Source organism: Photinus pyralis, unplaced genomic scaffold, assembly GCF_008802855.1.
Source record: "Photinus pyralis isolate 1611_PpyrPB1 unplaced genomic scaffold, Ppyr1.3 Ppyr1.4_LG2, whole genome shotgun sequence".
Taxonomy (NCBI): Eukaryota; Metazoa; Arthropoda; class Insecta; order Coleoptera; family Lampyridae; genus Photinus; species Photinus pyralis.
This window is the reverse complement of record NW_022170403.1, coordinates 36,444,049-36,463,869: the sequence shown is the minus strand read 5'-3', so window position 1 is coordinate 36,463,869 and position 19,821 is coordinate 36,444,049. Positions and strand designations below refer to the sequence as shown.

General features: G+C 36.8%; 3 protein-coding genes and 1 long non-coding RNA gene across 7 annotated transcripts; 3 read left to right on the top strand and 1 right to left on the bottom strand.

The window, feature by feature from the left end:
- Positions 1 to 2,636: 2,636 nt before the first annotated feature.
- LOC116164390 lies at positions 2,637 to 4,530 on the bottom strand. 4 transcript variants are annotated; one of them, XM_031478562.1, is made up of 3 exons: positions 3,940 to 4,530; positions 3,823 to 3,883; positions 2,637 to 3,070 (listed from the first exon to the last, which is right to left on the bottom strand). In XM_031478562.1, exons 1-3 carry the CDS (start codon positions 4,101 to 4,103, stop codon positions 2,849 to 2,851), a joined length of 447 nt encoding a protein of 148 aa, XP_031334422.1. In that variant the 5' UTR covers positions 4,104 to 4,530; the 3' UTR covers positions 2,637 to 2,848. The 4 variants fall into 4 exon arrangements, with proteins under 4 accessions (XP_031334422.1, XP_031334426.1, XP_031334423.1 ...); XM_031478566.1 differs by lacking the exon at positions 2,637 to 3,070 and adding an exon at positions 3,092 to 3,210 and having other exon boundaries at positions 3,940 to 4,524; XM_031478563.1 differs by lacking the exon at positions 2,637 to 3,070 and adding an exon at positions 3,420 to 3,775 and having other exon boundaries at positions 3,940 to 4,525.
- A 15-nt stretch (positions 4,531 to 4,545) lies between these two features.
- LOC116164391 lies at positions 4,546 to 5,736 on the top strand. Its single transcript, XR_004143886.1, has 2 exons — positions 4,546 to 5,038; positions 5,096 to 5,736. It is a non-coding gene; the product is annotated as an uncharacterized LOC116164391 (long non-coding RNA).
- Positions 5,737 to 10,348: 4,612 nt separating this feature from the next.
- LOC116165028 (zinc transporter ZIP9) lies at positions 10,349 to 11,593 on the top strand. Its single transcript, XM_031479296.1, has 4 exons — positions 10,349 to 10,616; positions 10,672 to 10,887; positions 10,939 to 11,159; positions 11,207 to 11,593. The coding sequence occupies exons 1-4, from the start codon at positions 10,521 to 10,523 to the stop codon at positions 11,550 to 11,552; spliced, it is 879 nt and encodes a 292-aa protein (XP_031335156.1). The 5' UTR covers positions 10,349 to 10,520; the 3' UTR covers positions 11,553 to 11,593.
- Positions 11,594 to 11,738: 145 nt separating this feature from the next.
- LOC116165026 (transcriptional repressor protein YY1-like) lies at positions 11,739 to 18,950 on the top strand. The gene is made up of 5 exons (XM_031479295.1): positions 11,739 to 12,325; positions 12,689 to 12,874; positions 12,931 to 13,153; positions 18,176 to 18,295; positions 18,354 to 18,950. Exons 1-5 carry the CDS (start codon positions 11,869 to 11,871, stop codon positions 18,466 to 18,468), a joined length of 1,101 nt encoding a protein of 366 aa, XP_031335155.1. The 5' UTR covers positions 11,739 to 11,868; the 3' UTR covers positions 18,469 to 18,950.
- Positions 18,951 to 19,821: the final 871 nt, after the last annotated feature.

The following is a 19,821-nucleotide window of genomic DNA, read 5'->3' as shown; positions in this document are numbered from 1 at the left end:
CCAATTCAACCGCTTTCTGCACTTCGGTGCGTAGACATTCTTTCACGAACATCTTGCACTTCATTGTGCTCCTGTTCCTGCTTTGTGCGATACTCGCATTTTGCTAGACTAAGTGAGATCTTTTTTCTTTGGTACGGCTAATGATTTTTGTCTATTCAAACCTTGCACTTCTGTATTCCTGATGCAATTAGTCGATATTAGAGACACTAGTCTTTTTTGGTGTCAAAACACTTTCAACAATTTTACCTCCTTGACACAGCTACACTGCATAAAGAATCCACATCATCATAGCAATGCCTTCTTCTTTCCAATAAAATTCTTTGATAGTCATTTTTTAGTACCAGGTCGGTATTAGGAAAGCATAAATCTGGCGGCAATTTAAAACCTCCATGTACCTATTCGCTAATGAAAATGAAATGTATTGTGGTTGTCGATGAAAATGGCGAAAAAATACATGCGAACAAAACGAAAACAATGAAGTTTAAAAAAAATTGATTTTAATTTGTAAAGGCGTACAGAAATTCGAAAAGTAGGCAGCAAATAAAATTCCCCACAAAAATGGATTTCGTAAGCTGAAAATGTGGGAAGTGATGCAGGGATGCACGCATTATTTGTTAATTCCCAGATTTTGAACTAAAGTCGACTTCTGTCCTCCTGTTACACCGATGTACTTCAAAAAGAATAAAATCTTTTCAGCTAGGATTTAGTATCAGGAAGACAAAGGCCGCGAATTCGAAGACAATAATTCGAATAGCACTTCTGCATTCCTGATACAATATAAGATCTTCATCAGATATATCGGACGATTTGAGCAGGTCCACATCGTACCATTTGAACTTCTATGCTCCTGATACAATTAATTAAAAATTGTCAAACTGTAAAGCAAACAACACTTCGTGGCATACTTTCAGAAATTATTATTAGGAGGAACCGTTGGAATTTAATCAACTTCTTAGTAATACGAATATTTGCACGCATCGTAATACATGCGGATCCGGAAGTACGTGATATGGGACAAGCGTAACGAGCGAAAAGACATCGAAATCCGAACACAAAAAAATGTACGGGGTCATCGAAAAAAGCGGACCCGATTTTAAATATTAATAAGAGAAAAAGGTTTCTATGTCGGCCTCCCCTGTGGCACCACAGATATCTAAACGATAATCCGTCCACGCCCACTGAGTCATGTGATCGCAATCGCAGTCCCGAATTTGTGTAGTGTAGAAAAAATTGGTCAAGATGGCGCAGTTGCAAATTCAAGCTCAGTTCAATCACTGTCTGTTGTCTGTGTTATGACGTCAGTTTCGCTGATTAAAATTAAAATCGGGTCCATCTTTTTCGATCACCCTGTATTTTAGTAAATGATAATCATTATTATTATGTTTTGTGGTTTCTGGTGTTGCAGCCCCCTTTTACTGCTCGATACAAATTTCCTTCATGTTGCGAGCGGAGATTCATAGCTCTCTTTTTGCGGCTCACTTCAATCTTCACTATAAACTTGTCCCTCCTGTCTCATTTTTTTACCAAAACTAACATTCGCTGCAAAGACTTCAATGTCGAGAATATTTTCAATGCATATTTGAGCGCCCACTAGAAAAATAGACATAAATTTGTTTTCCGCAGCTGACACCCTGTATAACAAAATGTCTAAAATTGACCCGCTTTGCTTGGCTTGTTTGATCAACACAGGCAAATTCGCTCTACCAACCTAATCGAAGACTAATTTACAATCAAAATTTCTATTTCGTTGTTAATTTAATTGCGCCGGAGAAAAAGGAATTATCGCATTCGGTATTGATAATCTTCATTATCTTTAAATGAAGAACCTGCCAGTTTCGCTTTAAGTTGCAAAAAAACACATCTTAACCGAGCAAGCATAACTCAAAATAATTTATTAACTGAATCGACGCACCCTGTATAACACAACCGAACTTATTTTCGTTCCGGGAGTGAATTTAAACAACATTCTTATCGAGGCCGCTGAGGTTATCGGCTCAAGGTACAATCACTCGTAATTTTACAAAAAAATCGAAATACAGACAATAAAACGACTAACCATTGTTTTCTGACACGCCGTGTATCGTACATTTGTACTACGATAAAACAAGAATGTCCCTAATTCAGTTGACCTCTTCATTAAATTGGACGACCTTCGGAAAGGATGTAAGTACACAAAGAAAACGGTATACTCCAAGATTCGGTTATTCAACTTTATTTATTAAGTGGGCGTGGTTTCGGGCAAAACAACACAATGCATCATTAAACCTTCCATGTCCCTAACCATTACGTCGTACACCCTGTATAGTAGAATTAGATGAGGTTACCACACTTTACTAGTATCCTCATTCATCCATTTCCTTTCGGGAAATAAGCTGCAACCTTGAGATTAAAGCATAGCACCACTTTAGTCCCGATGGATAACAACAAACATCACTTTACATTCGCCAAACAACCGTGTGGTTCCCATATATCGTCGTATATTTGTTACCTTGAATATGTTAGTGTAACTATGGGATTTTACAAAAAATAATTGCAGTTGTAGCAAAACCTTCGGAAATGTTGCTGTAATCGATGAACGACATCTATTTTGACAAAATCCATGTAGTGTTTATGCAAAAAGTAAAAAAAAACAGCAATAAATTGTTAATATAATAAAATTGTACAACACATTATTTCAGCTCATTATGAATTAACGGAAAACTGAGTACTTTTTTCGGCAGTCACTCATACAACACCAAGACCATAACGCTACAACGTGTAATCAAGTGCGTTTTGCCTGTTTTATGAAAATTTGGAAATGGAGTATGTTTTGGTTAGCTATTGGGCCGTAACCAAAAGGGTTGTTCTATTAAAATTCAATATGGCCTACTATACAATTTTTAGAAACATCCCGGACGACAGACTTCCTTTGATGCAAGGTCTTGGAACTGACGGCAATAGCCAATAAAATTTTTTTAAATACACTTCCTCTGGAAACACATTGGAAATCCTGATCTGTACTGACGCATGAGACTCGTGTCGACCTACCACTCACAGTATGTCGATAGGTATCCTCTTCCGCCATTTTGTTCTGCAGAAATTTGACGTTTTAACCACTACCAGTGCTAATCATGCTTTCTGACAAAAACATTTTGCAAAAAGCGGCCACAATAACACAATCTTTGTATCTTGTCTCATGCAATTACTCTGTCTCTGTGATCGTGTCTAGTTCTGTAAAAATTTATAGCTATAGAGCACAATGATGCACATACGTATCAAATGTTTTTCTTAATATTAAGTGCGACAGTAAGGTATAAATAATAGTAACGTATGTCGAATAAAAAAAAGCGGAACCATTTAGTTGCTAGACTTACTAAATCTTAGTGTATTTTTATCAAATATACAATTTACTTTGAAAATTAAACCTCGTGTAGTCTCTGGGACATGTTTTTGGCAACTCCTCAATAAATGTTAGCTAGTCTGTTAATTGAGTCGTGACAGTACCAGCCTCACAACAAGTTGCTTTACCAACCTAATTTATGACGCACCGAGTACACGGAAACGTTTCGCAACATCTTCAATCTTCAGTGTCACGCGGTTGTTACAAGATCGTTCCTTGTAACCCGCTTATCACGACGTCTTTTAACACTTTGTTTACACGTTCAGTTAAACAAAGACTCTATTCAACAATCTTCGCCAACTTTAAACGTGTCCATCATCGCCCACTGTTGCCTCGATCGGTTAAAAACTAAGAGACAATGAAATTTCGGTGAACAAGACGCATAGATGTGGCAACCTTGTATATAGCGTACAGCGATTAATCTAATAAAACGATTTACTTACCACTTTCTGTAAGATTTTCAAAATAACGTCCTCGCACTTTTTAAGCGTGTCCAATTTCAATCTGCAGAAACGTGAAACGTAACGCGTTAAACGCTAATGTAAAATATCAAAACTTACTTCTTTTTTCTATCGGTAATCATCGAGAGAAGTCCCTCCAGTTTGCTAAGCTGCAGCTCCTTATTTTTCTTTTTCGGATCTTTGAGCTGCGAAATGAGCTTTTCTAAGTGCGGTACGTACTTCTGCAGATGGTCTAGCATTTTAACGTTCTCCTCGTCCTCCATAGCTTAACGGTCGTACTACTAGTCACGGCGAAGCAAATTTACAATGGCGGTCCGGCCATCCGGCGGATTTTAACTAAACTAACCGAAAATCGAGGGCGAGAGTTAACAAATACGCGAAAAATGCACGTCTGTGGCGTAAATTATGCAGTTTGCGCCATATTGCCTTCGCCGTGTATTTAACTCCGAAACGTATCGAGATTGTGAACGCATACAACGTTGAACCTTACCTCGTACACGTTTAGGTGCGCTATACTATAAACTACACAACGCCTAACGTTCAATATCACACGTATTTACATAATGAAAACATTATTAGCGCCCAAAACAAAGCCTTATCATACTAAAATGTGCACACTTTTTTTAACAACGCCATAAACGTTACAAGTCTTGCTCGGACATATTGTAGCTACGCTGCTTCTGGCGGGCTTTCGTAAAGTCCTAAGGTTGAGCAGATGTCGACTGCGCCAGCCTCGCGCCGCCGTCGGGAGGGGTAAGCGTTTATTGCATTCTCCTGGCCGCTTCCTCGTCTCGAAACGCAAATCGACAACGAGAGCGCAGTGCTCCAGTGACCATTGCATTCGTAACCCCCCCCAATTAGTTGCGTAATTGCAAAGTTTCGGGGCCCCCGTTTTTGTGCGTCTTAAAACGTGTCGCTTGGATACAATCGCTTTCGAGAGCAAACCATATGTATTTTAAGGCGTATGCTGTTAATCGAATGGTGTAATTGATTGGCCTTGAACGTTTCTGTCAGTAATAAAGTGAAATTCGCATGCTAATTGTTTACGAAAACTTCGTAGTGTCAAATTTAATGTGTAGGTAGAGGATCCTCGAATTGGAACACGAATTAGTGCAAATATTCCACTTACCCGTCTGCAAATTCCACCTTTCGCTTTAAACTGTAACACGACATTTGCATTGCAATTGTTTAATCACAGGTGACTGGATTAAGTTCCCCGGGTAGGTACCTACAGTGATTTTTGTTTTTTCCCAAGGGGTGAGTCTTTGTTCGAATAATTCATGGAATGCAACCTGCCTGATAATGAAAGGGACCATTGGACCGCCTTTCTTATTCCTGTGATTCGACACATTTCCAATCGTAGCCCGACCAGTACTTCAGGAATATCGAAGCATCGAGGGAAAACAGAAAAGTAGTCCGTAGTGTACTCTTACAGCGTGTGTTTAAAGCATGTGTGTGTCGAAATAACCTAAATCGATTCATTTTTCTCGTAGGTATCGTACGAAATTGTTCGAATAGTATAGTAATTTGATGGTACAGTATCTGTAAGACTGTCGCTGTACCTCACATGCCGACCACTGGAGGTATTCACCGGGCTTTACATTTTTTTAATACAGCACCCTATATTTAGTACCTAAAGTAGACAGTTAATTAGCTTTTTATGTAAGTATAGGTAAATTTTGAAATGTTGTATACAGGATGTTTATTACAATAAGTAATGAAAGGTGGATGAGGTTCAAGAGAGATCATAACGTACAGGTAGGTAAGAAATTCGTGTGTCAATCAGCCATAGATCCGTTCAGTATTGAATTGTATCGGTTTAATAATAAAAGACTTGCAAGCAACATATGATTTTTGTCTTGATTGTAGTTTAATAAATTAGCATGTGAGTACCTACTACAGTAGCGTTTCTAGCCAAATTTTATCTACCTCTTGTATTTAAGAATAAAAATACGTGAGAAGTATCAGCTCATTTATAAATTATGAAAAAAATAAGTTTAGGTACCACCAGTGGCGCGGAAGTAATGGAACTTTGGGTTTGCTGAGGCCAGTGGCGTAGCTTAGGGAGGGCCAAGGGAACCATTTCGGTTAATGTTGAAAGTCGTGAGATTAATTATGCAATATTTAAGGCCATACTTTACTCCTTTATGAACTGACGAACCGTTTTATTGCTACATCTCGTGTCCTGGTCGAACATTGCTTGTGTTAACCGTTCCACCCAATGCCTAACGGCTCAAACTGGAGGCATATCTAATTAAAAAAAGTCTTTGTATAAAGTTGCTCCTATTTCGGGCGAATTTTTGCGTACCGTCAATCCGTTACTTAATAAATTTAAAAGATTATTGACTGGTAGTTTTGCCAAACGGGATTTAATTAAATTCAAAAACACTTTTAAATTACTCATAGTAAGCTTTGCACAAAACTGTTCCCACATATTTATAGATCCATTCTATAATGCTAAAAGTGCCTACTAAGCATCGCATTTTAAATTCTTGCTTTCCTAATTTCGGTTTCAGAAGCGGTGTTAGATACTTACCTATTTCAAAAAGTAAATTTAAAAAATGCGCCATTTTAATAATAATAATGTCTTATTAAATGCCCTTGATAATAATAATAACATACAGCATGAACCATCCTTCTATGCGAAGTTCGGATACTATTAACGGACATCCAAGAAGGCACGTAAGCGCTGCTCTTACACACTCTTACACCACATTTAATAATAATGATATCGAATATTTCTTATTAAATTCCGATTGATAATAATAATCATAAAATAATATGCATTAACGATCTTGTGTGCTAACTTCAGACACTAAACGGACATGCAAGAATGTACGTTAGCCTTGCTCTTCCACTTAACCACCACATTTAGTAATAATAATGTATCTTACTAAATTTCGCTTGATAATAATAATAACATAAAGCATATACAAGGTTCAGATACTAAAACGGACATGCAAGAATGCATACGTATTAACCCTGCTCTTCCACTTAACCACCACATACATAAAATAATAATTGAATACGTAAATTACAATTTATAAGTAAAAATAAGTTCTGGATGTGTTTGCACATGATTGTTGTATATTAACTTCATTAATAAAAATTTAAAACATACCTACTAAATGATCTATGAAAATAAACAAGGGAAAGTAGAAAAGAGAGAAAGCATAAGAAGACACAAACAACTTCGCAGTTAATTTGGCAGTGTATACTTTAAGCTAATTTTTTTAATTGATTTTGTGTATCAAATTCTATATCCCGACCTAAATGGACCGAAATGAAATGTAGGTTACGGTTCTGTTTATATTTAAACGAACATATTTATAACGGTTCCGGTCCAGTTTCGGTTCTAAAAAAATTACAGTTCGGTCGTCTGCGCATTTTTTTCCAGTTCATAACGGTTCTTTTCGGTTCTATAGTTTTTTAGAAAGTATATGGCATTTAAAAAATTCATTATAACAGCGTAATTTGTTAATTAATAAAAAAGAAGTAAACAGTCATGACTACCAAAACGTGACAGCTAATTATTTACAACGACAAGGAGAATACAGGAGGAAGAGGGAAATATATATTTAACTAAATTTATTAATAAAAAAAGCACAAAAATACACAAAACCTGATGTAAAAAAAATTATGTATGGAGTATTGTTTTTTATTTTTATTTTCTAAAACCTCGCCCCTCATTTTTATTATTTACATTTACAGTAGTGGCTAAATTACCGCCACCGCCACCCGCCCTGCCTTCAATTTCGATTTATAATCCAGCGATGGCAATATATATATTTTATCAATTTTCAGGCATCGATGCTCGAAGTTAGTCGATATGCTCCGCAGGGACCCGGACCGAAATGAAATATCGGTTCCGGTTCTGTTTATATTTAAGCGAAAATATTTATACGGTTCCGGTCCGGTTTCGGTTCTAAAAAAGAAATAAGGGTTCGATTCTGCGCATTTTTTTCGGTCCATAACGATTATTTTCGGTTCTAGTTTTTCAGAAAGTATGGCATTCAAAAAATTCATTACAACAACGTGATTTGTTAATTAATAGGTGTGAAGAAAAAATCATGAATACCAAAACGTGACGTATCGTCAGTGTAGCTAATTTATAACGACAAGGGGAATAAAGGAGGAAGAGGGAAATATGTATTTACACTTAATTTATTAATAAAAAACACAAAATTTTATTTTCTAAAACCCCGCCCTTCCTTTTTTTATTTTTTTTAAGTGTTGGCTTAATTAGCGCCACCGCCACCCGTAATGCCTTCAATTTCGACACCTTATTAAAAATTTATAATCCACCGATGGTAATCATAGAGTAATATTTTATCAATTTTCAGGACGTGGTTGCCGGCGCGTCCTTCAACTTCCAATAACCTGTTAAGAACCGTAAAAAAAACGAAAAGAACCGAAAAAAGTAATGTGGGTTCCGGTTCTCAATACGTTTCCATTTCTGAAGGAATAACGGTTTCGGTTCGGTTTTCGGTTACGCCCTCTGGTGGTCATTTTTAGAACTTGAAAATATTTTCCAGCGATTCTTCATGACCGATTTACCCAATAATTTTTTTACCCCCTTCATATGTCGAACGGTTCTCGAGATATCGCCGAGGAACTGTCTTATTGGGTCACCCGGTACATCAAACTCATGTCTTGGGCATTGAAATAATGTTCTTAATCTTGTTCCCAACGATCTCCGGTCTAGGATATTAGGGCGCCGCCGAAAGGGCGCGGCCGTTAGGGCGCGAGACATAAGGGCACGAGGACAAAAGAGCGCGGGACATAAGGGCGCGAGGACATATGGGCGCGGGATAGAGTATTCTCTAAAAAATATATATCGTAGTTAGTTTGTGTTGATATGTTATACCAACAGTTATATTACACAGGGCGTTCAAGATACCAAAAACATGTAATGCGCAATGCCAATAGATTGGGTCACACCTTTTGTCACTTTTACTTGTATATTTGTAGCGTCGAGTTGCTTAAACGATACTGTTATGCTTTGTCCCAAATCGCAGGCTTGCTCGATTTGTTCACGTCCAACCATTTAAAAAATAACGGCGCAACCGATTACAATGTAATTCTGCAAATAGATTCTTTATCAAATTTGTAGATAGGAGTTTGAGAATTGGCAATAGGTATCGACCAAAGAATAAACAGTACCATTTTGACATCTTCGCTAATTATGCATCGAATTTCACGAGTTTTCGATATGGATAGCCGACACCAATATGATAGGCGCACTGCCAAAATTGGGGTTTGATAGATCCAAAATTCACAATGCCTTTTTAACTTCTCGGCCATTTATTTAACAAAACATTTAAAAAAGAACGGATGAACCGATTACGCTTAAATTTACCTATATATCTATATTTGTGTATCTTGAACGCCCTGTGTAATGACTGTTGATATAACATAATAACACAAACGGACTACAATATTTTTTTGTTTAGAATACTCTATCCCGCGCCCATTTGTCCCCGCGCCCTTATGTCCCCGGACCCCGCGCCCTTATGTCCGGCGCCCTTATGTCCCGCGCCCTTTCGGCGGCGCCCTAATCTCCGGCTCCGTCAAAATAATGCGTTTTAAAGCTTGTACAACCTCAAATTCATGTGTAAAGAATAATTTTGGGACATTTTGTTCTAAAACTTTAGTCCTATACCACAGAGAAGAGTTATATTGAGTTCGTAGAGTCATAGGGAATAATCTAGCGAAAGTCCGAACTCGATACATGATCTAGGGAATAAAATATGTTGATTTCTATTATATTGAACCCGCAGTTTATCCTGTTCCCGATTCACTCGAAGTCCTATAACTTTTCTTCCTGTTGAACCAGCTTCCTGAAAATCAATAGCGTCCGTCCTTAATGTCCATAATACCCGTACACCAAATTTCAACACAATCGGCCACGAACGGACGGCAATACAAAACTATAAAGGATCCGAGTGACAACAATTCAATGGTGACAACGTAGATTATAGGCAACTTATCTTACACTTCGGTAATGTACTCTTCCATATTATGAAAAATCATACCACTAACACAACAGAGATAGACTACTTTGGTGGTTTATTTCACAGAACAGTAGTTTATTTATATACCGTTTTTCGCGAAGGATCCACGAGGCATTTTCCCTATGGTGCGTTCTACCTGGGACACACTGTATATGCTATGTTGCGATTATTCATAATAACCGGTCAATTAAATCAAATGTGATAATTGAGGAAGGAAAATGTTTTGAACAGGCCCGGAATGGTTTTGTTTAATTCAAAGGCAGTAGTTTCTCTTCCCCTAAAGTTTTAAAAGGAAATATGCGCCCCAAATGTTTCACATGCACTTTTACCGGCACACATACATCTTTGTCGATACTAGGAATCCAGGAAGTTGTTTTCTATGCAGCTATTTACTTGAAATGGTACAGTTCCCCATCCTTTATACATATCTATACAAGGGCCTCGATTTGAATAACCACTTCCTACACATCCTGTTAATGAACCCACCTTAGAGGTTATGTAATGTCAAATCTGACAGCTGTTTACATTCTTACGTGTTAAAATGAAATTTACATCTTAAAAATTCGCTCTAATATGTGATACATATGCATTTAATAAACGTAATTCTAATTCGTTGTTGTTCTTGTGTCAAAAATAACAGGTAGTTCATTTTGAAAATCGACAAAAATGGAAGAAACCTTTATGCTCATATCTTTAGCAGTCGTAATGCTAATAGGTTCCTATATGGCAGGTTCCATTCCTCTTTTCATTAACTTCTCTGAGGTAAATACGGTCTCGGCACCGAGCAAGCCGTTCCAACCGCTTTTCTCATTTACAGAGTAAACTGAAAAAGGTGACCGTATTCGGTTCGGGGTTGCTAGTCGGAACCGCCCTGGCAGTTATCATTCCGGAAGGCGTACGATCGTTGACGAGCGTCACGCATCCTAAGGAGGTCAACGACAGTGCCGCCGTAAATCATAAGCACGGCGATCCGTTCTCCGTGATCGGTTTTAGTTTAGTTTTAGGCTTTGTCTTCATGCTGCTCGTCGAACAAGTTAAATACTTGAATTAACGGGCGGACGCATTACTGTTACTTTGTCTGTAGGTCTCGCAGAGCAGGAACGAATCTCTGAATCCGGCCGAGCGCAATGTCACGGCTACTGTGGGGCTCGTCGTGCACGCCGCCGCAGACGGTGTTGCGCTCGGTGCGGCCGCCACCACTAGTCACACCGACGTCGAAATTATCGTATTCCTAGCAATAATGTTGCATAAGGCGCCCGCCGCTTTTGGGCTGGTTACGTTTCTGCTGCACGAAGGGATTGAGAGGTAACATCGGATGCGTAATCGCACGGTCTACACGTAACGCTTTTCAGGCAGAGGATACGAAAACACCTGCTCATCTTTTCGCTTGCGGCCCCGGTGCTGGCGCTCGTCACGTACTTCGGAATCGGGCAAGAGCAAAAGGAGCGGTTCAGCTCGGTGAACGGGACCGGGATCGCGATGCTATTCTCGGCCGGCACGTTTCTCTACGTCGCCACCGTTCACGTACTGGCCGAGCTCACGCAGAAAGGACACGACCATAGCTATACGCGCGTGCAGAACGCCGAGGCCGGCGTGAAGATCGCGCAAAGCGAAAGGAGCTTGCAGAATTTGGAACTGCTGATATTGGTCGTCGGGTGTTTAACGCCGCTAATTTTAACGTTCATTCATCATGATTAATCGCCAGAATTATTGTATCGGGGATATTGGTGTATACTTAATTTTTTTTATGTCTAAATATGTTAATAAAAATTTAAATATGAAGTGCCGTGTATTAATCATAGATGTCGCGCGGTGCCTAGCGCGACGGAGATAGCCTAATTCGAGTAGCTGGCATTAGAAAGAGAAATCCTAATGAAGGTTATTTACAATTTTAGTCTGCTGACGCAAGTGAACGACGAAGTGATACCTCCGCCATTTGTAGTTATCAGCGGACATTTTTCACCGCCATATTGCGCGACCATCTTTTATAAACAATAAATTTAACCCTAAAATAATGGCGGACCAAACAATAATGTGCGAAGTGGAAATACAACCCGACATTCAAGAGTGCGTTGAAATCGAAGCAATACCAGTGGATATGCCCGACACTGTCGAAACTATAGTTGAATGCGGCGAGCCGATGATTCCGATGCAATCCCTAGAAGGCCGAGACATTATCCTGGAGCCGCAGGAAGAAATAATCGACGAATCTGGCGATCCCCTTAACCTTTACGACGTGCCTATTCCCGACACAACCGAAATTTACGTAGAGACTTCGCCCGGTCCTTCCGTTAAACGCAAGAAGCCAAACACATTAAAAACTCGCAGTCTTCTAATCAAAAACGAGGCGATGCTATGCGGTGAAATGCCGATGGAAAATAAGCCCCGAAAATGGGAACAGAAGCAAGTGCAAATTAAAACCATGGAGGGTGAATTTTCGGTGACGATGTGGGCGTCGGGTGCAAGCGATGGTGAGTCTACTTCTAGCACAACACGTAGAATAGCAAAACTCCGTTTATAATCTAACTTTTTCGCGAATTTTAAGCAAGTAACCGCAAACGTTTTCAGTGCACAGCGCCATTACTAAGTAAAATCTGCCATTTTATTAAATGGCTCCGAATTTATCTATGGCCGATTCAATGGCCGCCGTGCATGTCATAATAATAAACAATCGCCCTAGAAAGTTGCAATTAAAAACCCAATCAATAATCGCAGTAATGCTGAGGTGTAAAAGTGTGATCGTTTTACGGCGTAGGAGGCTCAAAATCAATTTTGCAGTGCTTTAAACGCGCTGTTGTCGCACGCCGCGTTGCCTAATCTCCCATAAATTGCAGATGAAGGTTCGAATCCGGAACCGGACCCCGACTACACCGAGTACATGACCGGCAAGAAAATCCCAGCCGACGGCATACCCGGCCTGGACCTCTCCGATCCGAAACAGCTCGCCGAATTCGCACGGCCGGGCCTGAAGAGTCCTCGGGTTCGACGTCCGAATCAGGATTCGGTCGACAGGACGATCGGTAAGCTTTGGCCCGTCGAAGCGGCGCACGATTCCACTATATCGGCGTCTTTTCAGCGTGCCCGCACAAGGGCTGCACGAAGATGTTTCGCGATAATTCGGCGATGCGCAAGCACCTGCACACGCACGGGCCGCGAGTGCACGTCTGCGCCGAATGCGGAAAGGCCTTCGTCGAGTCGAGCAAATTGAAACGACATCAGCTCGTTCATACGGGCGAGAAGCCCTTTCAGTGCACGTTCGAAGGATGCGGCAAGCGGTTTAGTCTCGATTTTAATTTACGGTAAGTTAATACTACGTCTGAGGTAGGTATCATACCAATTTGTTGCTTTTTTGATTTTTTGAGTTGTCCACAAGGGGCCAAATAGACCCCCCGCTTGTAAGTTTTTGGGAAATAACAGTCGAATATGGCCCATATTCAATAGCACTGATCCTTGAACTCGTAGAAATCGATTGGTGAAGATTTGACATCACTGTCTCTTTTCGTTCTCAAGATAAGGTGAATTTTTTTCCTAAAAATTCCCCTAAAAATTACACTATGTTGGCAGCCATGGTAATTATCTGGGGCCATTATTTGTTGCGCGTGTGTTAAAAAAACATAGATTGCGCAGAGCCAAGCTTCTTATTTATTCAAAAAATTCAAAAAAAAGTTCAAATGATTATTTTTTGGATTAAAATATACCGGGTGTTCCTTTTAAAAAAAGTGAGTTTACATCCGGGCACTTTCTTTACCTGACTCCGTATACTTATTTTGAAAACTGCAGATTATTCAACAATCATTATAAAGATTTTTCTGTATCTCTTAACTAAGACGTAAGAACATATAGGGTCATTGTGAAATTGACAATTGCAAGAGGGATAGTGTTACAAAAAGATTCAAAACATCCCAAATTTACAAAATTTCAAAATCTAAAATTTTCAAGAATGATAGAAAAATCTAGAATTCCCAATATATACATCGATAATGCGATAACCACAAGTTTGCAAAATTTCAAGAATCTCAAATTATCAAAATTTTAAGAATTCAAAAATTCCAAAAAATAAAAAAATTGAAAATCTCAAATTCCCGAAATTTCAACGGTCCTGTGCTTTAAAATTCTAAAAAATTAAAATTGTCAAAATTTCAAAAATCGCAAAATGTAAGAATCCCCATATTCCTCAAATTGTCAACATTTTAGAATTCTAAAATCTACCCTGAAATTTGCAACAATAAAAATTTCCAATATGAATAAAAAATTTCAAATTCCCGAAATTTCGTCACAAAGTTTTATTAAAATTGACAAAAATTCTCTCACAATTTCAAAAATCCCAAAAACTCAGTCGTCGACACGTCGACCGCAAGCGATTATCCCGAGCATCTCGCGCGCTGCAGTCGATGCGGGTCGTCGGACGTCGCGCGGTTTTCGCCACGCGGGCCCGACTCGTCTCGAGGAGACGCGACACGCGCGCCTCAAACTCCCAGAATTTCAAAAATATAATTCCAAAGCTTCTCATTTCAAAGATCTTAAATTCCCAAAATCTCAATTACCCAAAATTAAAAAAATTACAAGATCTCATTAGCCTAAAATTTCAAATTCCCTTACTATAAACAAAAATTAATATAAAAATCCCAAAATATAATTCCCGAAATTTCATAAATGCCAGACTGTCAAAATTTCGAGAATTCTGAAATCTAAAATTTCCAACATTCTAAGGGCCCTATATTTTATAATTCACAAAAATTCGATTTTCTAAAATTTCAAGAATTCCAAAATCTTAAAAAAATTTTATTTCTGAAACCTAAATTTCGAAGACAAATTCCCAAAATCTCAAATTCGCATATAATCCAAAATCTCAAATTTCCAAAATTTCAAAAATCCCAAAGCCTCGAATTCCCAAAATATTATTCCAAAACTTCTAAATTTCCAACATTATAAGGGCCCTATAGATTAAAATTCACAAAAATTCAATTTTCTAAAATTTCAAGAATTCCAAAATCTCAAAAAAATATATTTCTGAAACCTAAGTTTCGAAGACCATAAATTCCCAAACTCTCAAATTCGCATATAATCCAAAATCTCAAATTCCCGAAATTTCAAAAATCCCAAAATCTCGAATTCCAAAAATATAATTCCGAAACCTCTAAATTTCCAACATTCTAAGGGCCCTATAGTTTAAAATTTACTAAAATTCAATTTCTTAAAATTTCAATTCCAAAATCTCAAAAATATTTCTGAACCCTAAATTTCGAAGACAAATTCCCAAAATCTCAAATTCGCATATAATCCAAAATCTCAAATTCCCGAAATTTCAAAAATCCCAAAATCTCGAATTCCAAAAATATAATTCCAAAACCTCTAAATTTTCAACATTCTTAAGGGCTCTATAGTTTAAAATTCACTAAAATTCAATTTCTTAAAATTTCAAGAATTCCAAAATCTCAAAAATATTTCTGAAACCTAAATTTCGAAGACAAATTCCCAAAATCTCAAATTCGCATATAATCCAAAATCTCAAATTCCCGAAATTTCAAAAATCCCAAAATCTCGAATTCCAAAAATATAATTCCGAAACCTCTAAATTTCCAACATTCTAAGGGCCCTATAGTTTAAAATTTACTAAAATTCAATTTCTTAAAATTTCAATTCCAAAATCTCAAAAATATTTCTGAACCCTAAATTTCGAAGACAAATTCCCAAAATCTCAAATTCGCATATAATCCAAAATCTCAAATTCCCGAAATTTCAAAAATCCCAAAATCTCGAATTCCAAAAATATAATTCCAAAACCTCTAAATTTTCAACATTCTTAAGGGCTCTATAGTTTAAAATTCACTAAAATTCAATTTCTTAAAATTTCAAGAATTCCAAAATCTCAAAAAAATATATTTCTGAAATCTAAATTTCGAAGACAAATTCCCAAAATCTCAAATTCGCATATAATCCAAAATCTCAAATTCTCGAAATTTCAAAAATCCCAAAATCTCGAATTCCAAAAATATAATTCCGAAACCTGTAAATTTCCAACATTCTAAGGGCCCTATAGTTTATAATTCACAAAAATTCATTTTCTTAAAAGTTCAAGAATTCCAAAATCTCAAATAAATATATTTCTGAAGCCTAAATTTCGAAGACCATAAATTCCCAAAATCTGAAATTCGCATATAATCCAAAATCTCAAATTACCAAAATCTCAAAATATTAAATTTTTAAAAACAAAATTTCCCAAAATTTGAAAAATCCTATCTCATACTCCAAAGAAAGCTTAGAACATCTCAAGATTCCAGAAATCTGAAAATTCTGAACAGATTTTCAAAACCCCCAAAATGAAAAATTTCCAAAATTTCTGTAATCCCAAGACCCCGTAATCTGAAAATTTCCCCAATATTCAAAAATACGCATGTTCCAAAATCTAATTTCACAAATTGAAACAAATTCCAAAATCCCAAAACTCAATACCCCCCCCAGACCCCCCCGGTAATACGTTCTTAATTTTCTTCTGTTTAAGGTTATTCTGCAGTGGGGAAGGCCTAAATCGTGTTGGATGAGAACATAGTACCTGGGTCTGTTCAGTAAAAAAGAAGATCCAAGCTTCCCGTTCTCGAAAATTATTATTCAAAACATTTAAAAAAATCTGTTTGAAATTTTTCATTCGAACCTTTTTGAAATTTTTTGAATTTTTTTAAATCACTTGAACCTTTTTTAATTATCATATTTAGTGTGTTCTTATTTTTGAAAAGAGAATTTACCTGATCTCTACTTCTTCTGAAAACAGCAGATTATTCGACAATAATAAAGAGACTTGTAATAAGCATTTTTCTGTACCTCTTTTAACAAAGAACATATAGGGTCATTGTGAAATTGACAATTGTAAGATGGGCAGGGTTAAACGTACTCCGGATCACAACCATGTTACAGTAAAGTGGCTCAAAAAGATTCAAAACAATATTTTAAAAAATTAAAAAATCGTTTTGACATTTTTTTTGAATTGAATATTTTAATATGACTCTTACTGTGCTATATTTTTGAATTTAATAAATTTAGATTAAAATATACAGTGTGTTCCATTTACAAAAATGTTGCCTTTTTGAAATTTTTTTGAATCTTGAACCCTTTTTTTTAATTTTTTGCGAATCATTTCTCTTTCTTTAGATTAATATACACAGTTCTTTATTTAAAAAATGAGGTTAGGTCCGATAATTTTTTTTACTTGACTTTGTATACTCAATTTGAAAACAGCAGATTATTCAACAATCATTATAAACAAACTTTTGTAATAAACATTTCTCTTCATCTAAGAACATAATTATAGGGTCATTGTGAAATTGACAATGGTAAGATGTTAGATGGGTAGGGTTAAATGTATTCTGCTGATTTTACGTTACAATGTAATATTGGTTCAAAAAAATTCAAAACGATGTTTTGAAAAATTCAAAAATCTGTTTGAATTTTTTTTCAATCATTTGAACCTTTTTTTAATTTTTGTTTGTTTGAATCACTTTCTTTTTCTTAGTTTTAATCTCATCCCCTGGTGGCGTCATATTGAAATTGTCACTTTTGATTGTTCTTGTGGTATACGTGTGTGTAAACCATGTGCGCCCTGTACAGGGTGTCTCATTTTCGACACTGATTATACAGGGTAATTGTTGCTGCTATCACAAAAAAGTAATGTAGGCTCTTGGGTCAAACTTAAAATGGTAAAACCAGAATTGAAAATATTCGCTTGCTTAAGAGATACAGGGGAAACTCAAAAAATTGTATATTTTGGAATGACTATATTTTTTTAGTTCAGAAAAATGTTTCTTATAAAAGTTTGTTTATAATGATTGTTGAATAATCTGCTGTGTGAGTATACACCGTTTTTGAAATGGAACACCCGGTATATTTTAATCTAAAAAGATAACATATTAAATACACTATTCAAAAATATCACACTGGGAATGATATTAAAAAAAGATTCAAGTGATTAAAAAAGGAATTCAAAAAGATTTGAAAAGGGAATGCTATCTTTTTAGAATAAAATATACAAGGTGTTCAATTTAAAATTTTTATTTTACCATTTTAAGTGTAAAATTGTTTGTAGAATCAAAAAATGTACAGGGTGTACCATTTAAATTGTGAAATTTAGTCATTTCCAGTTAAACCAGTTGTGCTAGGAAAATACGATTCAATTAATTTATATTTGTACACCGAAATCGATATCGCCAATTTTACCAAAGCTACGGGGGGTGGAGGGGGGGCCTTTTTGAAAAGATTATTCACTCTTTATTTTTGCTGCTTCCTGCAATAATTTGCGACTCATCCTCACACAATTTTTTAAATTTCAGAACACATGTCCGCATTCACACAGGCGACCGGCCTTACGTCTGTCCGTTCGACGGATGCAACAAGAAATTCGCCCAATCCACAAATCTCAAGAGTCACATATTAACACACGCAAAGGCCAAGTGAGTACGCGACGTTTTTTCTTTTTAAACTTCTCTAAACCGTCTCCCTCTTCCCCAGATCCAGAAACTCGATGGGCCGTTCCAACAGCAACACAATGCAAATGCTTCAGCCGCAGTTCGTGCAGGTCGAGGTCGCGGACGTCGATCAACCCTACATCGTGTACGCCGATTAATTTTATTCAGATCAGTGACGACAGTGCTGTTAAACGAAGAGACTGTATTGCAATTCTGGAGAACTGAAATAGTCAACCAAATACATAATCGTTCGCGATCGGAGAGTTCCCACACAAAAAAAAAAGGGGGTGGGGGGAACTTTGTTCATTTTTATATGTCGCGGAACTGTTTTTAAACATATTTATTGGACGTAGTGATTTTTTTTTTAAATTGTATTTAGGGTTAAGTACAAAACTCATTTTTTTAAGGATTTCCAAGTGAAAAATGTGATTTTTTTTTGTTTTTAGTTGGTACCTTTGTAATCCGTTTTATTTTTTTTTGTTAAAGAAAGAAAGATAGAACTAAATTGATAGTATTATTGATAATAAAATTAGTTCTTTCGTCTTTTGCCATCGTGATAACTGATAACTAAGCACTTATTGTAAAAACATGAACCACATTTTCCTAATGTACATAAAATAAATAATTTTTCAGTATAAAATTGTCAACTTTATCATTACACCCTGTATATAAAGTGACATTCAAATATAGTCCCTATGTTAAGCAGTGGTAATGGTAAGACTTGCGTGAAGGTCGCACGTCACGTTTCTTGACGGAATCCAGTTCTCCGTGAAAAGTTGAGGCGACATTCACACGGGCAAAATTTGATTTGTTCATTTCTTCGCCATTAAACATGCAAAAAAAAGCCCTGTCGTTTTTTGGCGATTCTGAGTTAAATAGAGCTCGGAAACGTCCGTGACGGGTCTTTACCTTTCTAAAATTTTGATCCGCACGCGTCGGGAGCCTTTTGACACCGTGAAAAGGCGTCTATTCCAGAAAATGAAAATTTTCCGCCATTTTAATAAAAAAATTAAACTTCAAACTGACGGGCGGGTCCATGTTGAGAAAAACGGAGGTGGGTCCGCAGTCTGGGCGCTATTTTTACGAAAATGCGACAAGCCCACGAGGTTGTTTTTTCGCATAGCAATGCCGCTAAAAAATTAAGAAATTCTAAAAAATCTGAAATATCCCAACAATTTTAGAAAATGTAAGAAATTCTAAAAAAATACTAAAACATCTAAAGAAAAGCTGAAATACCTACCTACAAAAAAATTTTTTTTAATTCTGGAAAATTAAAAAAAAGAGCGTTCGGATAGGTAGTCAGAAAAAGATGTGAAAACTTGCAACTTAAACGAGCGACCATGTAGAGCTTTACTAAAAATGTACACAATCGATCTTGTGATTTTTTTAAATTTTTGGGTAATTGAGACTTTGGGAATTTAGGATCTTTGAAATTAGAGGCTTTGGAATTATATTTTTGAAATTCTGAGAGTTTTTGGGATTTTTAAAAATCGCGAGAGTTAGAATTTTTG

Excerpts from the sequence above, each read along its gene's own strand:
- LOC116165026 (XM_031479295.1), top strand. The coding sequence starts at position 11,869 with ATGGCGGACCAAACAATAATGTGCGAAGTGGAAATACAACCCGACATT. Across the intron at positions 12,326-12,688 it reads GGCGTCGGGTGCAAGCGATG|ATGAAGGTTCGAATCCGGAA; the intron begins GTGAGTCTACTT and ends CATAAATTGCAG. Across the intron at positions 18,296-18,353 it reads TTAACACACGCAAAGGCCAA|ATCCAGAAACTCGATGGGCC; the intron begins GTGAGTACGCGA and ends CCTCTTCCCCAG.
- LOC116164390 (XM_031478562.1), bottom strand. The coding sequence starts at position 4,103 with ATGGAGGACGAGGAGAACGTTAAAATGCTAGACCATCTGCAGAAGTAC. Across the intron at positions 3,884-3,939 it reads ATTACCGATAGAAAAAAGAA|ATTGAAATTGGACACGCTTA; the intron begins GTAAGTTTTGAT and ends ACGTTTCTGCAG. Across the intron at positions 3,071-3,822 it reads TGAAAATCTTACAGAAAGTG|AACAAAATGGCGGAAGAGGA; the intron begins GTAAGTAAATCG and ends AAATTTCTGCAG.
- LOC116165028 (XM_031479296.1), top strand. The coding sequence starts at position 10,521 with ATGGAAGAAACCTTTATGCTCATATCTTTAGCAGTCGTAATGCTAATA. Across the intron at positions 10,888-10,938 it reads TCATGCTGCTCGTCGAACAA|GTCTCGCAGAGCAGGAACGA; the intron begins GTTAAATACTTG and ends CTTTGTCTGTAG. Across the intron at positions 11,160-11,206 it reads CTGCACGAAGGGATTGAGAG|GCAGAGGATACGAAAACACC; the intron begins GTAACATCGGAT and ends AACGCTTTTCAG.